Source organism: Furipterus horrens, unplaced genomic scaffold, assembly GCF_987537825.1.
Source record: "Furipterus horrens unplaced genomic scaffold, mFurHor1.1.pri manual_scaffold_4, whole genome shotgun sequence".
In the NCBI taxonomy this organism is placed as follows: domain Eukaryota; kingdom Metazoa; phylum Chordata; class Mammalia; order Chiroptera; family Furipteridae; genus Furipterus; species Furipterus horrens.
The window spans coordinates 94,973,551-94,990,915 of record NW_028327174.1 but is presented as its reverse complement, the minus strand read 5'-3'; the positions used below and the strand labels follow the sequence as shown (position 1 = coordinate 94,990,915).

Genomic DNA, 17,365 nt, shown 5'->3' with positions numbered 1-17,365 from the left:
AAAATATTTAGAAGTTGCTTTAAAATAGTCCAATTTTTTTTTAAATGGGGATAGGGAAGTAAATGAAATGATATGGGCAAACTGTCAATAGTTGTTGGGTTGGGTACTGGAGGTCTGCCATGCAAGTCGTTCTACTTGTGGTATTATTATAAGGAGGATTGTTATTATTAAGGTTTGAAAAGAAAGACGACAAAACAAATCGATCTGGGCCCTAAGCAGAGTCTGTCCCACGTGCCTGAGGCTTGAGGAGACGGCCTCCCTGCACACAGCTGTTCTCTCTCCATGGCAGTGGGCAGACACACACCTATGACAATAACCTCCAGTTTCCTCATTCTAAATATACTCACGGCTTCTCTCTTCTTTGTTGCTCTAATGAAACCAAAAAGAAGCAGTTCAAGGGGAGAAAAGACTCATGAGGATACTATTGTCATCATATCAACCATCATAGAAATGTCTCTCTGTTGGCCCAGCTTTAAGGATTTTTGAAAGGGTTTTGCTTTCAAACTGAAAAGCTGTTTCTACAGTCTACTGATTCCTTGGGATTCTTTAGATTTTTTTAGACCATGTCCTTTTCTCCAATCATGTGGCCACCCTTCTCTACACCCTTTCATACCTAGACTTTTGTTTCTTTGGGTTCCAAGCTTCTTCTACCTCTGGTCCATAGAAAACAGGGCTGACCTGCCTCAGCCACCACCACCGCCACCACTCAGGCCTTTAAAGCCAGCTCTTAAGTACCCCCACCATTTGTTCACTCTTTCTGGTTTCCGTTTTTTCACGCAAGAACAGTGGTCTTAAAGCTGGTGGCTCTGAACGCCCTGCCTCCTCCTCCACGGCTAAATCAGCCTCTGCTTCCCAGCTCCCACACCTCCTGTCCCCCGTCCCTGCCTCTGCAAAGCAGCTCCTGGCTCCTTTAGTACCACTGCAGCAGACACCTCCAGGGACTCCTCCAAGATCACTTAACTTGTGGTCTCTGTTCTTGTCAGTGTCTCTTTCCTGCCTGCTTCTCCTCTGACCTGCTACTACCCTCCCACCCACTACCCCTTCTGCTTTCACAGCTTTGGGGCAGCTGGAGCCTGCTATGCCACTTGTGAGGCAGCACTGGGGAGCATTGTCCTGCCCCACTTTCCACCAGACTTCCGGAGAAAACAGGGGCAGCGCCAGAGAACTCTCGTGCCCTCCTCCTGCTCCCTCCTGTCCCCCTTTGCCATCACCCCTCTCTCCAGGCTGCTGTGTTTACTTGTCCAGGTTGCACCCAAAGGCATGTGTGGTACCACTGAGAAGGGCTGAACTGCAGCCTGTGCTCTGCTGGCCGGGGCCTCTGCCCGCACGTGAACGCCTGAAGGAGGGGCCTGTGCCTAATTCGCAGAGTGACCTTGCAGGCTAGCGGTGGCCAGTCAGCATTCCCTCTTGGTTTAATCTCCAAAGCTTGCTGGTTGGTTTTAGCCTACCAACTTATCATACACTAAAGTTTAGAAATATCTACTTGCCCAGGAAAGAAAGCATTGTGCCGTGATTGTGCTTTTATTTAATTGATTATTAATTTGTGTGAACATCCACATGTTCTTTAAGAGTCACTAAAGACTTGAAGTCTATGAGCACAGTGAAGAAGGAATGTGAGTGACACCAGAGAGTGTGTAGTGCAGGACCAGCTATTGTGGGGAACACTTGAACTGTTGCACGGGGTTCGAGGAGGAGAGTAGTGAGGGAGGGGCTCCATGGGCAAGGGCGGTCTTGACCGGGCTTTGAGTTCAGAGAGCTGGACTGGGAAGAAGTTATTTCAGGACCATACTACAGTTATAAACACAGAGCTGGAAGAACCTTGGAGACATTTGTTCACTCAGTAACTATTTAGGAAACAATTCCTGTGTGCCAGGCACCGCGGCAGGCTGACATTTCAGTGGGGAGGTAGACAGTGAGCAAAAAAGGAAACCAGCTAGGAAGGTAACGTCAGGTCCTAAAACCAAGGGCTGTGTTTGAGTCACTGGGCTGCTGCTTTGGCTGTAAGGTTGGTAAAGACCTGTTTGAAGATGCAACATTTGAGCTGAAAGCTGAATGGATCATACCTGAGCCAGGTGTATGGAAATTGGAGGAAAGCGCTTTCTCAGTGGAGGTGCTGGCAAGTGCAGAACCTCTGAGGCAAAATGCAGTTGTCTGTGGGGGAATCCAAAGAGGCTCATGTGCCTGGAGCAGAGAGAACAAAGGGGACAGGGCCAGGGCCCGAGACCAGCGCTGGGTCAGAGCAGGTGCGCCAGGCAGACTAGCGCAGGGCAGAGCATGCAAGGTTCCTCACGAGGAACTCGGGAAAGCACAAAGCTAGTATGTTTTCCTGTAAACACAAATGATTAAGATATCATGAACAAGAGAGTGTTGGATCATTCAGAGCAAAGCTGAAAAGAATGCAAACAGCTAGGCAGAAATTTTAGATTCTTAGTTAAATTTCACTTGTAAGTCTAGTTGATATTTAGCTCTAGTTGATTTAGGTCAACCCTAGTTTTGCTTATTTTGCTTTCAGTCAAAGATTTTACCTTTCTTTTACATGCCCAGGTTTGGTATAAAAGCTTTAGCCCTTGGCCTGTACACATTTTTTCTTCTTGTGCCCCTCTTCTGCTGAAAATATTAATTGCATTGCCGGTCAGCCCTGATTACTCCAGGGAAAGAATCTGATTTATTTAATCTATATTCTGCTGATCCTCCAAAAAAAAAGCCTTGGGTCCAAAAACACTTCTTACTTGATAAAGAATTATGTTCTGTGCCAAGTATTTTTTCCTCTGGCTTCATGTTAAACAGAGGATAGTGTGCAGAGCATGGGTGGTGGTCCATAGATGAACCGCCCAACCAGCTTAGTCTCCATCTGACCTTCTTCTTCTGCAAATTCCCCTTTCTCATAAAGCAAATGTTGGTGTAGAAGTTTAATCATCAAGAAATAAGGGCTACTAAATGCCAGGCGTAGTTTGGCACTCTCCTCCATTTTCAGCACAGAAAGAAATGGGACGTGTACACTTAAATTCAGCTTCTAAGGCACTGTGCCCTGAGTGCCGGGTGGCTGTGAGAGGCCGAAGGCGCTGCTGGAGCCCACAGGCTACTCCCTGAAGCCCAGGTCCTCGGGAAGGCCAGGTGAACGATGCTGACTGGGTCCTTCCGTGTAGCTCTGCAGGGAGGGAGTTAACAGGCAGTTCCATTAGGGAGAGCGTGTGTGGAAAGGAGAAAGCCCACAGTGAGTGATTCATTTCCTGGGGCTGCCATAACAAATGACCACAAACAACAGAAATGTATTTCCTCACAGTTCTGGAGCCAAGACGACTGAAGGCAAGGTGTTGGCAGGGCCACACTCCTCCTGAAGGCTCAGGAGAAGATCATCCCCCTTGCCTCTTCCTAGTTTCTGCTGGTTGCCAGCAGTCCTGGCTTGTAGCTGCTTCACTCCAGTCTCTGTTTCTGTCTTCACGTAGCCTTCTCCCTTTGTGTGTCTCTGTCACTCCTTAGAAGGACAACACTCTTTGGATTTGGGCCCACCTTAGTCCGGTATGACTTCATAACTAATTACATCTGCAAAGGGTCACATTCAGAGGTCCCATGAGGGCATGAATGTGGTGGGCGTTACTCAGTATAGTGAATGTTCAGAAAATAGTGTGATATGCGTGGAAATTCTCTCAGACAATATCAGCAGACAAAGATTAGACTGAGAGAGATGCTAAGCACTAATTTACCAATAAGTCTGTTCCATGAGTAGAGATAGTAAAAACAACAGTTAACATGCAATGTAAGTCAATATGAACCATTATCCCCTCTTACAGATGGGGAAACTGCGGCACAGAGAGACTAAAACCCCTGTAGCCAGAGAGAGGCAGAGCCAAGATTTAGATCAAGGCATTGGCTGAAGAGCCCATGTCTTAAGTCCCATTCCCCTTCTAAACATTTTAAATGCATTTAATCAGAGCAGGTCATGCACTGGTCTCCTTCCATGGGAAGTGAGCTTGCAAGCAAAGGGATAAGTCATTTGCCTTAGGTCCACATTAAATTTTGCCATTGATCGGAAGAACAAAGAAATGTCTAGACTTTTGAAGGAAGAGGCTGTTGCAATCAGCATTACTGCCCCATTGTCCCTACAGCACATATATATATGTGTGTGTGTTTTTAGGAATGAGGAGAGTACAAGGATGGGGTTGTTTGCAAGGGACGCCACAAATCAACTGAGCCATACCTTTTGCCCTGCCTGGCAATGCCCTGGTCTAACCTGGTCTCCTTTCTAGTGCCCTACAACTAGAATGATCAACTATCCCAAATTGCATGTGACTGAGGGGTTTCCTGGGATGTAGGAATTTCAGTTTAAAAACCAGTACAGTCCTGGGAAAACCAGCATGAGTGAGTCACATCTTACTCACAACCTCCCTTATCATGTGCTGCCAGAAAAGTCTTTCTCTAACGTGGATGAACTCCAATACCGCCCACAGGGAGAGAGCTGAGTGTCTCTCTTGGTTGGTATCCTGTTTTTTGAAATACAAATGATATCTTGATTTCTATCAGTATGAAGGTATCTGAACTAGGCAGCACAGTGGTAAAAATAAGTGGGAGTAGTGGAGTTATTTAGAAGGTGCTTTTTTTTCTTTCAGGAGAAGAGGATGAGGAGGAGCCTGAGATGCCTGTAGGCCCACGCCCACGCCCACTGTCTGAGCTGCACCTGAAGGAAAAGGCAGCACCCATGCCTGAAGCGAGTGCATTTTTCATCTTTAGCCCCAACAACAGGTGTGTGAGAATAGCAGGGAAGGTGGGACTGTGCTCTCCCCATGATCCAAGACCAGCAGGTGACAACCTCTGAGTGAAGCCTAGGACCGCCCCAACTACCCACAACTTGTTATTCCATTGTAAAGTCAGCTGCCATTTCTACTGTCATTTCTTTGTAGGTCATCTGCCTTATCTCCTTTTTAGGGACGAGTTCTGGATTCTGAATCAGAAGACCTGTGTTTATTTTTCTCTTTATTTTTTGAAATGTGTACTCTATTTCTATTCTTTTGGTGATTATTCTTGGTAAATAGTAAGTCTATTTAACTTAACGAAGTCTAAAGCCAAACAATATCTTTAACTTCATGCAAAATAGAAGAAGCTTAGACTAATTTAACTCCTCTCAACCCCTCCTGCCTTACACATTATCATTGATTAGTATTTAGTCCTGACCTTTATTTTTAACCCAAGCTAGACATTATTATCAGTATTTTTATGTAAACAGTATATATTTAAATTTACGTACAATTTACCAGACCATCCTTCTGCAATCATTTTTTCTTCCTAAAGTACATTCATTTTTTTTCTCTTTCCAATTATAGTTGACATACAATATTATATTAGTTTCAGGTGTCCTAGAGCACATTCTTTAGAAGTTCCTGTAATTCCTTTATGATAAATTCATTTGGTCTCTCTTTGTTTATCTATAACTGTTTTCATTTCTTGTTCTTGAAACATGTACACAATTTTATATTGACGGGTTTTTGTCCCTCGGCATGTTAAATGTATTATTCCACTGTAAGATTGGCTGTTACTCCTAATTCCTACTATTATTTCTTTGTAGGTAATCTGCCCCTTATCTCTAGCTGCTTTTACCATCTTCTGTTACCTTTGATGTTGTGCAGTTTGCTACCATGTGTCTAGACATGGGCTCTTTTCCATTGATCTTACTTAGAATATGTTATGTTCCCTGAGTCTATGGATTTTTATTTTTCTTCAGTTCTTGAATGACACTGAAGATTAAAATAGAATTGCTAATTCCTGAAATATTGCAGCCATAATGTTTTAATATTGCCCCGCCTCATTCTCTCTATTCTTTCCTGTTGGTACTCTAATTAGACATATGTAAAACCTTCTCATTCTGTCCACCCTATCTCTTCATGTGTCTTGCATACCTTTCATCTCCTTATCTCTCTTTTAGTATGCTAGGTAATTTTCTCAGGTATACTTTCCAACTTCTTAATTCTCTCTTCAATTTTGTCTATGTTAAATTAGTTTTTAATATTGACTTACATTTTTTTATTTCAGGCAGTTCCAGTTGTTGCTTGATTTTCTGGATTCATCTGTCTATATCTAATACCTACCTATTAATTTACCATTTTTGTGATCAAGTCCTTTATTTCATTAAATATTTCAAATGCCCTATATTCCATAGCTGATATTTTCAATATTTAAAGTCTTTGGTGGGGAGGGATGCTCTAAATCACTTATTTGTGGTTTTTTATGGTTTTCCATCTTAGTGGCTTATCTCCTTGTATGTTTAATGGTCTTTGATTGTGACCTTAATACCGCATAGTAATCGGTGAGATTCCTGTGAGCTCAAATTATTATTGGGGAAGCTTTCTTCCAGGTGCTCCTGGCTTGAAAGGAAGTTTCCTGATAGCAGTGCTGCTACTTGCAGCTCTGCCCTTCCTGGCTAGCTACTACCACACTGACCCCAGATTGGAAGATTTGTTTGTTTGTTTGCTTGTTTGAAGGGATGGTCATTACAGGCTTCTCCTAACTCACATGGAACCAGAATTTTTACCCTGGATGGTATGGCTCAGTTGGTTGGAAATCATCCTGTTTCACTGAAAGGTTGTGGGTTTGATTCCCCATCAGGGCATATTCGTAGGTTGCAGGTTTGGTCCCAGGTATGGGTGTGTGTGACCCCAGTCGGGGTGCATATGGGAGGCAACCAACTGATGCTTCTTTCTCACATTGGTGTTTCTCTCTCTCCCCTCCTCTCTCTCCCTCCCTTCTTCTCTCTCTAAAAGCAACGAAAAAAAAAATGTCCTCAAGTGAGGATTTTAGAAAAGCAGAATTGTCTCAAGGAGCTTGTCCTTTCCAGGAGTTGGTGCTTCTGCAGCAGTAAGGTCTTTCAGAGCATTTAGTCAACCACAGCATTGGGAGCAGAGGTCTGAGGCCAGCGTTTTTCAAGCCCTCACTCTCTCACTCTACAGGTTGTGTTTCTGGGCAAGCTTCTTCTTGGATTTCATTGTTTTTATTTATAAAAATGAAAATAATGACATCACCCATATCCCCTTTCTAAATTGTCAAGATGAGATAGTACATAAGACGCTGCTGGCATTCAAGGATATGGCATTTGTGGTGCTGGCAATGAGTGTCCAGAGGTCCACGTGTGTAGTTCTTTGTAACTGTGCTTAAGTATGTAATTTAATTGTACACCTTGAAGCTATTACACTGAGTAAATTGTCTCAGCAGAGTGTAAGTTCAGCCATTCTCTTGCAGTCCACATCCCTGGGTGGCTCTGTGGTTCTCTGTACATAAAAATATGAAGTAGATCTCAAAGTGGGATTTTTAATGATGGGGAAAAGAAGTCCCCCCCAAAAAGCCCATTGTTAATGTTACTGTGCTATTTGAAAATTCAGAGATTCCCAAAGGTCTCAGACGTAACCCTTTGAAGTGTCAAAAGTTTACTTTCAGTGACAGGGCTTTAGAGCAGCCAAGTTCTGTGCAGATGGGCCTTGTGGTCGGGGCAGGGTCATGGCTGTCATACCCTAGCAGCAGTAAGACTTCAGGCTGAAGAACCTATTCCCCAAACTGACGAGCACCTTCCGGATGCTGAAAGGAGGAGTTGGGGCTTCTGAGACCCAGGGAGCTGCTTTCCTTGCCTTCCTAACACGCTTCTCTTCTTCTCGCCTCCTCCCCATGCAGGTTTCGCCTCCAGTGCCACCGCATTGTCAATGACTCGATCTTCACCAACCTGATCCTCTTCTTCATTCTGCTCAGCAGCATCTCCCTGGCTGCCGAGGACCCCGTGCAGCACACCTCCTTCCGGAACTATGTATGCGTTCCCTTTGTTCTCTGCACCTCCTCTCCTCCCGGGAACGTGACTGGGCCCACAGCTTCTGTTGCTGACCTCATTGTTCAGTCAGGAGCTCGACTCCTAATCTCACAGTCACGTGCACAATAAACCTTTCTTTAAGTGATTAAGGCTTTGGTAGAAACCATCCAAGGACCACAAGGAAGTAAGAGAACATGTACCCAAATACCTGAGGCTGGCCTGACTGGCAAAGGTCAGATCTTTCATTGCTCTGTAGGTGTTCCCCAGGAAGCTCTAGTTTCCTGTAAACTTAGTAACAAAATATCCACTGACTTTCTGATTAGCTCCCTGTATGCCCTCACCCATCCTAATCATTAGGGAGAGAGGGCGCATTGGCAAATACTTGGCAATGTTAAGGCTGACCTTACATAAAAGAGCTTCAGTGACCTTCTGTGGAGCAGAAAACTAAACCTGGAGGCCTGCCCAATGCTCTGATGAATGACATTAAAGGCTAGAATAAGAATTGCTCTATCTCAGAGCCTCAAAACAAATCCCAGGAGAGGGGCGTGAAGAGAGCAGCCTGCCAACCTAAAGCCATAGCCGTGCAAACTGCTTGGTGATCCTGCTTAGTGAGAGTTTTTTTTACTGAGAAAGGTGTTGGTCCTAGCTCCAATCCACCGAGATACAATAGAACACGAGAGCATACAGCCTTCGCCCAGCCTGGCAGTGCACTCTCATGTGCCATAAAATACACAACACCAGGGTAGGTTTCCACCAACGCAAAAAGCTAGCCAAGTCACACCGATGTCAGTTAAACACTTGGCATCTTCCTGCAAAAACAACAACCACCACCACCAACCCCACCCTCTGTCCTTTTGACAAGTGTTATCTCAGTGGTCTGATTTTGGTTTGATTAATGAGAAAAGCATCAAACCAGATGCTGTACAGGTTCAGGGCCAGCCATGGCCTGCCCTGGAAACCCCCCTCGCACATCTGGGGACTGCATCCAGAGCCACTCGGCGGCCTGAGGCCAGCCCGCTTCAGGAGCCCGTGCTGTGTGTGCCGCTTGTCCCCTAACATGCTCCCACTCGCCTCACGTGGGAAGGCTCAGCTGGCATGTATTGCGGTTTTGAAGTGTGATTCCTTTTCTGGTGAACATCCACTGACCTCTCCTCCCATCCTGCTTCTCCCCTTTCCCTCCCCATTCCCACTGTTTCTCTTTGTTTTGCAGATTCTGTTTTATTTTGATATTGTTTTTACTACCATTTTCACCATTGAAATTGCTCTGAAGGTAAAGTCACCACCTCCTTCCTCCTCCTGCACACCAGCTCTCTGCCGCTGTCTGTCCCTAACACACAGTCTCCTGTCAGTGTCCGGTTCCCTCTCAGAGCCACTAATCCTATTGTGCTTCTTTTTCAGATCCTAGGCAATGCAGACTATGTCTTCACTAGTATCTTTACATTAGAAATTATCCTTAAGGTAATGCAATCTGTGAAATGCATTCTTTCTCTCTCATCCTCTATCTCTGCCCGGTCTGCCTGTCTCTCTTTTTCTCTTGTTTCTTTTACTCTCTCTTTAACTCTCAAGCCTGAAATCAGAAGAATTAGGGCCCCTGACTTGGTGCTAGCGCTCTGCTCAGGCTCCAGGGCCAGAAGAAACCCACCCACCCCTGCACCGGCCTCCTCTCGGCTGGCATTTGGCTGCCAGTGTTAACACCGGTGCTGTCCTGTCACCGGGTCTGGCCCTGTGCCGGTCAGCAGTGCCCCACGCCCGCCCACACACACCATCTCTGGGCAATTGGTGGAAGAGCTCAGGAGCCATAAGAGTCCCTTTGGCCATCTGCTTTAATGCCCTTCGTCAACACCTTCCTCAGTACTTGCAGCAGACGCTGGGCCTAACACATGACTTGAGCCCAGTCTCCCCACTGAGAGCTTTAGATAGACAACTCTATGTTAATTACTTCTGAACCCTCAGCTACCTGCTGAACAGTTTTGTTGCAATGCCCCTTGCCCTGAGAATTGAGGAGGGTGAATAATACTGAAGGCCGAAGTACAGGGGATGAGAACCAAGTGCTGGAAGAATCTGGAGCACCCAGGCCCCAGGGCCCAGAATTGAGGGCCAGCCGCTGGCAGCCCCAGGGGCAGGCAGCCTTGTTTGCAGAAATGCTACAGAACCTCTATCCTGAATGAGCAGAGCCCGCCTAGGACAGCATTGGGATGGGGCAGGGTTTCTCTGAGTTTTTTCTTGTTATTTATATTAATGCACAATTAATAGGGTACTTTTATTTTATTATGATTTTTAAGTTTTTCCATTATACTTCTGAGCCTCTAACCAATGCATCTCCATGCCAGTTCATCTGAGATGTAGGATGTGAGTTATGAGACCTGGGAAGAGTGCCTTTCAGTGTTTGTCCTCTCTGGGCAAGGTCATGGGTTTTACCCTAACCCTAAACACAGCCCCAACATAAGGGTCAAAGTCTCTGAAACATGTGGTATGGCTTCGTGTCCTCTTCCTGGGACACTCTCCTGGGCTTCTGCTCCCAAGCAGTCCAGGTTCCCTTTTCACCCCTTCAAGTGGCTGATGCAAACCAATGTCCACACCTGACCCTTCTTTTCCTAGTGGAACTCCCAAGACATGACCCAGCCTTTAATGTACATGACTGTAATGTCATTTCCAGTTACAATTTGAGTGGGGCAGTTGTGTATGTGTTTCTTCTGTCCAGACCCCCAGCCTCTGTCCCTGCTTCCAGCTAACAAGAGTGTTTCTGGGGTTGTCTGTGCTCAGTGGAGTAGATCTGGCCAGGTGCTGATCCCTGGGGTCAGGGAGGGGATCAAGAGTGACCTGGTTGCATTAAGCGGCAATGCCGGAGAGCTCCCTTTCTAGAAGGAACTGATTCTTTCCAGACTTCAGACTCAGGGAGGCACACAAACACCCCACATTCTGTCCTGAAACAACGAAGGCTCTGAGGCCACTTCTTAGCACCCTCTACAGAGCTTCCCAGTGGATTTCAGTGGTGCTGCTTGCTGTACACTCTGCCGTCCAAGCAGAAGTGAAAGGTCTCTTTATAAACATTGTCCTGGCAGACCCTTCCTTTCCCTTCCCTTCCTTTCCTCCTCTCCCTCTTCTACTCTCTTATTCTCAGTGTCCTTCTAAATATAAATGCCAACCCCAGTGTACTTCCCTGCTCCTCCTTCCCACTGGGTCCCTCTACCTGGCCTGGAGGCCAAGTGTTCTGCCCCGACCCAGACAAGCATGGTCATCTAAGAGGACCACTTAGTATCAGGAGCAGATGAAAGACCTGGGATGTTTGGCCTTAAAGAGAAAAGGTATGTAGGACCACAACAGTTGGACTGTCACCTAGAGGAGGAAGGAGCTGGGGCCAGGAAGAATGAGCAGAAATTATGAAAGATAAGATGCATTTAATAACTGGAATTGTCACCTGCAGAAGTGGTGGTCACCCGTGGCTGCTTTTCCAACTCAGAGTCAGTGGTCCTACATCCACTCCCTTTCTCTCCCCAGGCTGGAAATACCCCAGCAACGGGCTTCTCCCAGGCAGTGGCTTAGAACTGTTAGGGAGCAGGCCCTAGGTGGGCAGCAATCAGCAAAACAGGGTAAAGGACAGCTTTGCTCTGGGGCCTGAACGTGGCCTTTTTTGGTGCCCTGAATGCCTCAGGTAGTTTTCAAGCAAACACTCCATTTTTTGGCATCCACTTGCCCCTGTTCTTACAGCCACTCTTCCTCTGGCCCCGCCTGGGCAAGTGTCCCCACACCCTTCCCCCCCCCACACACACACACTCTCCCCCTGGCAAAACAGGAGCCCAAATCAAAGGACAGAAGCTGGCGCTCTGAGTCCCAGCCATCCCCCTAATCGAGGAATGCTTTCCCCCCGAAAGCAGGTGGCCCTGTTGGAGTTTGGTAGTATCCTCACAATCTCCGAGCCAGGAGCAAGGTGGGAGCAGACCCAGTACTTCTCTAAGGCACAGAATGCATTGGCTAGAGACGGTCTCGGGCCTCAGCAGGCACAGAGCACTTTGGTTAGCATGAACCACAGGAGCCACCCGAGTCCGCTCCGTGGGCTCCCCAGTCTTCACCGAGAGGCAGGGTGGGCCTTCAGGAGAGCTCTCCAACTAGATTCCCCTGCAGCCTTTTATATAATCTGCTCACTTCTAGAAACTATTGCAAGACACAGGTGCCTGAGTCCCCTGTGACCCCCTGCAGCAAGAAATAAATGGAAAGAACTAGGTTGCAAGAGCTATTTTTGCCAGCTTCCCCTGTGTTTGCTTTTGAATTGCTCTGCAGACACGCTGCCCTGGACGTGCTCTGATCCAAAGAGATGAGCTGGGCCCCAGTGACCAGGGAGCCGCTCTCAGCCTCCCAGCCATAAGCTTCAAATGTTTCTCCTTTACCGATGCTTAGTGGCCCGTCACCTTTCACGGCCTTGAACCTGGAAATCCATTGCCCCTAGTTCAAGTCAGCAAAATTGGGAAGGCTCTTTGTTGAACACCTAGAGTGGCTTTATATGGAACTCTGAGGGAGGGAATAGTAGTCGAGTCCTGGAACAATACTCATCACTCCACACGCTCTCTTTTGTTTTTTCAAGGGCTCTCATGTGGTTTCTGGCATGTGATATGTGCCTCAGAAAGGCAGGGAATCATGTGCCAACTTTATAGATGAGGAAACCATTTCCCTGTGCAGGAAGAATCCAGAATTTATATCCAAGCTATCTGGCCCCAGCACTTACATAGCACTTACTATCAGCAGGGTATTGTGCTAAGTGATTTGCATGTAATAACTGAAGCTTACAACCCAATAGGGGTGATATTATTAGTTCCCTCCATTTCTCAGGTGAAGAAACCAAAACAAAGAAGAGTTCAGAAACTTGCCCACACCACACAAATAAAACAATAGAGCTGGGGTTCAAACTGAGACGGTCTGGCTCCAGGGCCTGTGCTCTTTAACAATGCACCACATATAGCCCCTCTGAATGCACAGCTCTGGCCCTTCAAGAACGGGCAGTATAGAAGCAAGGCAGTGGAACTGAGTTGCAATTATTTGCCACAGATCTGAAGCATTTTTGAGGCAAAGACGTGGAGGGATGCTAATTGCCAGTTATTGGTAGAACTTCTCACTGGGCAGTAGGGGACCACCTGTCCCCATTTGCCTGAGACTGAGCAGTTGCCGGGGACCCCAGACTTTCAGAACTGAACTGGGGAAGTCCTGGGAAACCAGGACGTTGTGATCCTTCTGGGCATGCCCACCTTCCCCTAGATGAGGAGTGTCCAGAGCTGGCCCTGAGGTAGATGGGATTTGGAGAGGAGATTGGTCAGGACAGCACAGCAAACAGCCCCTCAGGGCTGGCGTCACAGACGTGCTGAGGAATGGTAGATAGAGGATGAGAAAGGGACAGCAGCCTGATTTGAAAGGCCCTCAAACACAGGACTGAAGAGTCTGGAGTTGCCTGGTAGGTAGAAGGAGCCACTGATACATCCTGAGCTGGGGATTCTTGGGTGGCTGTATAAATGGTTGCAGAACCCTCTTCTGGCGCTGTATCCTTCTTCCATCCTGCCTGTGCCCCAGTCCTCTGTCACCTCACTGCTCTCCAGCGGGGCCTGCCATGGGGTGCTGGGGGAGGAAAGGGTGGTATGAGGGGCTCTCCAGGGCTTGGGTAGGTGCCACTCACGCTGGTGTTTCTCCGTGCCTCCCTGCAGATGACCGCTTACGGGGCTTTCTTGCACAAGGGCTCCTTCTGCCGCAACTACTTCAACATCTTGGACCTGCTGGTAGTCAGCGTGTCCCTCATCTCCTTTGGCATCCAGTGAGTAGGGCCCCCTCTGCCACGATGGGGCCTGCAACTAGAAGTGCGTGTCCGGACAAAGACTCTGGAGGGCCTTCCTGCACCCTACCCATGGGCCTGTGATGGGGTTGGGGGCGGGGTCTCCCACTTGTACAACATGGCGGCTTTCATTTCTTGTGCCCGTGTCCTGTCCTCAATGGTGTGACACTTGAGGTATGTCAATCCAGCAAGAATATGGTGAAATGTCTGGATCTTTCCATGGCAGGAGAGCCAGGCACAGTTATAACGAGGAGAAAGTAGCCAGGGCCTTCCTACCCCCTCCGCCATGTGCCCAGTGCCCTCAGCTCCACGGACCTACCATTGCCACCGTCTGCCCTGATCTCTGCTCCATCCTCACTCTATTCCTCTCACCTCTCTCTCTAGTCAAAGCATCTGGAGAGAGAGGGAGAACAAAGGGAGGAAATGAAGGAGAGGGAAGAGAGGGGAAGAATTATCCTCAATCTTGGCTACACAGTGGAATCACCAAAGTAGCTTTAAAAAAAAAAAAAAAAAAAAAATTTACCCCAGAGTTTTATATTTAACTGGTCTGGAGTATAGACAGGCTTTAAGATCTGTAAAAGCACTCCAGATGATTCCACCATACAATCAAGGTTGCAAACTTGCTCAGGTTTAAAAGATTCTGATTACAAGTTTCTTCCAAGTTTTATCAGCTAATAATGCTAATCCTGCACTTGAACTTTCCAAGCACTTTCACATACACATTCTTCTATGGTCATCACAAAACCTATGAGGTAGGGAGGGCAAGTGCTGTTATTGCCAGTTTATACAAAGCAAAACTGAGCGTCAGGACATTGAGACTTGCCCAAAGAAAACAACCCTGGGTCTCCCCTCCCAAGGGTGTTTTCATGGTCAGTCTAGAAAGTATGGAGGTGGGAATATTAGGAGTGAGACTCTCCTCTAATCATCAGTTATATGACCCACAGCCATCTGCCTCTTAAGCCTACAGGTCTGATTCTAATCCCAGCACTACCATGAAATCGATATTTAACCTTGAACCAAGAATCCCTCCCTTTAGTTCGTGCTTTTCCCATCTACCTTCACATCCCTCCCATTGTGATTCAATGCAAACTGACTCCCTCCCTGGGGTACCCAGATAGATAGGAATGTCCTTTCAATCCTTTGGAATAAAAGAGCCATGAACCAGAGAAATCAGATCTTTCTGCCAGCTCCCCCTTGAGCATGTCATCCCGACCACCTGAAGAATGAACTTAGCCCTTGCTGGCATGTCATGCATTTTTTAGGTCCCAAGGTGGGCGTAAGGCTCTCTGAAAGCTAGAGAGGGTTGTCTCCCTCAGATGGTCAGCATTGTGAGGGCTAGGATTCACTTCAGAGTTGCTCATCACGCTGGCAAGGAGAATAAGACCACCTGGTTGATGGATAGCTCCTTCCTGTTGAGGGGCCGCTGGAGGCTGGTTCCCTAGTGCTTCCTTTCCCATAGGAACAACATCCTAGGGGCATCCTACGTGTGTGGGACCTATTGCATAGAATTATCCCTTCAAGTCCTGACTGCTATGAACCAGAACCTTTTACATATACATATACTGGGCAACTACCTAGGACACATGTTTAGAGATGAGTACCCAAATGCCTCCTGCCATGCCCTCTACCTCCTGCCACAGGCCTGCAGTGCTACGTTTGTGTAGTATTTCAAGTTCAGTGATGGCTTCTCAGACATAATAATCAAGCTACAATTGATTCAGTTCATAGCATGTGCCAAGCACACTGCTAGATGACTCACATCTTACTTAATCCTTGCAACAACCTTATGAAGTGATCACTGCCCGGTTTTACAGATAAAGAAACAAGGGCTCAGAAAAATTAGGAAACTGATCCTTAGTGACTTGCTGGTATGTGGCAGAGCTGGGTTTGAACTCAGGTCTGCGCACCCAGGGCTGTCTCTGTGATGACTCTAAAAGTCCCTGAATAGCACATGATATTGCTAGTGACTCTTGGTGAGCTGCTTTTCATAGTATTTGCTCACCACAGGGAAGTCTAGGTGGCAGGCAAGCTTCAGGTCCCCATGGGGTGGGAGCTGGGAGGAGAGCGGGGTCCCAAGATGAGAAAGCCCCCTTCACATTTTCGCAGGTTTGCCTGGGGTTAGCCTGCCAGGACACCCCTCACCAGTATCTGCTACTTTACCAGAAACAGGAGAAGCTCACTCCCTGCCCTCTTCTCTTCCCCAGGTCCAGTGCAATCAACGTTGTGAAGATCTTGCGAGTTCTGCGAGTCCTCAGGCCCCTGAGAGCCATCAACAGAGCCAAGGGACTAAAGGTGAGAAGGACAGGCCTGAGTGGGGAGTCATCAATCCAGTGAGCATCCACCAGTCTGGGGATTGGCAGGTGCTACGCTGCAGAGCAGGGTAGGCTGCGGGGGGGAGGGGATGGTCCAATCGAGTAGCTGCCCTGTTGGAGGCTGAACTCTCCTGCCTGCTTGTCCAGCCCCACTTCAGTAACTGTGATAGGGAGCCACTCGCAATCTGAACTCTTAAGCAAAACTTTTGTAAAAAGGAGATCCACAAACTCCTGCTCCTGATGGTGATTGAGTTCCCTCTATTCCTACCCCTACAAATGGGACGTGAGCAGGGCTTTCATCTCTGTGGTTACCTAGAGCCCAACAGGGGCTTTTGCATTCCACTGGGTTCATCCCCATGTGGCCCTGGAAGGTGCTTTGCCTCTTTGAGTCTGACCTCCCCTCTGTGGTGAAGGGTTGCTGTGCTGCCTCCTCTGAGAGGCTCATGCTGAGACGAAGGAAGCTCAGGCTACAGGCATTTCCTGAAACCACATCCCTTTCCCGCTTGCTCTCCCACTGCAGCATGTGGTTCAGTGCGTGTTTGTGGCCATCCGGACCATCGGGAACATTGTGATCGTCACCACGCTGCTTCAGTTCATGTTCGCCTGCATCGGGGTCCAGCTCTTCAAAGTAAAGTCTTGGCTCTTATTTGTCTTGGCTCCTCCTTCTCTTCCTATCAGGACTCCTGGGAAAGAGGCCCAGCAGATTCAGCAGAAAGAGAACTGTGGCCTTGTCAGACTTGGGGTGAAAGTCACCACAGCCCTGCTCTCAGCTTCCCAGACCAGAAGAGGGGCGGGCTTGGAAGGAGGCATTGACCCACCAGGCAAAGACGCCTCACCCGCTAGGTGCTGCCTGCCCTTCAGGTCTTGCCCTTCCTTCTGGCAAGAAAGGGAGAAACCTCCATGTCAGACACCCGCGCAAAACCTGCAGTGATTCCCTTTTATCAACAGCACTAAATCGCCCCCACACACCCTATATTCAGAATCCCGCCTCTCTCCAGACTGTCTCTCACTGCCTTCAGCTCCCGGTTGGACAGCATCCTTGGTTTCCGCTCTTTTCTGCCTTAATCCTTTTATTTCTGTTATTCCCCCATTGGAAGAATTCTTCCTCCTGCCCGCTCCCACCCACCCAATAAACGTCCACTGATTTCCTCCTGCCCAGTTCATCATTCCAAGCCCAGCTCCACTTCTCTCTTCCTCATGAGACCTCCTAAAGAGTTCGGTGCTCATGGAGTGGAGCTCCCTTTGTTGAATTCCAGTGGTTCCCATGGCTCTGACTGCTTTATGTATGTGACTCAGGTCTTCCCCACCTGGATGCTGCTCTTCTTGAGCTTTTTGTCCCCACTCCCTAGCACAGGGGTCCCCAACCCCCAGGCCACAGACTGGTACCAGTCCATAGCTTGTTAAGAACCAGGCCACACAGCAGGAGGTGAGCGGCGGGTGAGAGAACAAAGCTTCTTC

General features: G+C 47.8%; 1 protein-coding gene across 5 annotated transcripts in view; it reads left to right on the top strand.

The window, feature by feature from the left end:
* CACNA1C (calcium voltage-gated channel subunit alpha1 C) overlaps positions 1-17,365 on the top strand; it is a 713,310-nt gene that overhangs the window by 605,697 nt on the left and 90,248 nt on the right. For 3 of the 5 annotated variants that reach the window (XM_090273795.1, XM_090273796.1, XM_090273793.1), the window contains 6 exons: positions 4,608-4,740; positions 7,654-7,783; positions 9,182-9,241; positions 13,471-13,577; positions 15,800-15,887; positions 16,428-16,535. In XM_090273795.1, the coding sequence (XP_090129921.1) occupies positions 4,608-4,740; positions 7,654-7,783; positions 9,182-9,241; positions 13,471-13,577; positions 15,800-15,887; positions 16,428-16,535 (626 nt within the window). Of the gene's footprint in view, positions 1-4,607; positions 4,741-7,653; positions 7,784-8,993; positions 9,054-9,181; positions 9,242-13,470; positions 13,578-15,799; positions 15,888-16,427; positions 16,536-17,365 lie in introns of all 5 variants that reach the window. The other 2 variants (XM_090273794.1, XM_090273797.1) reach the window with 2 other exon arrangements.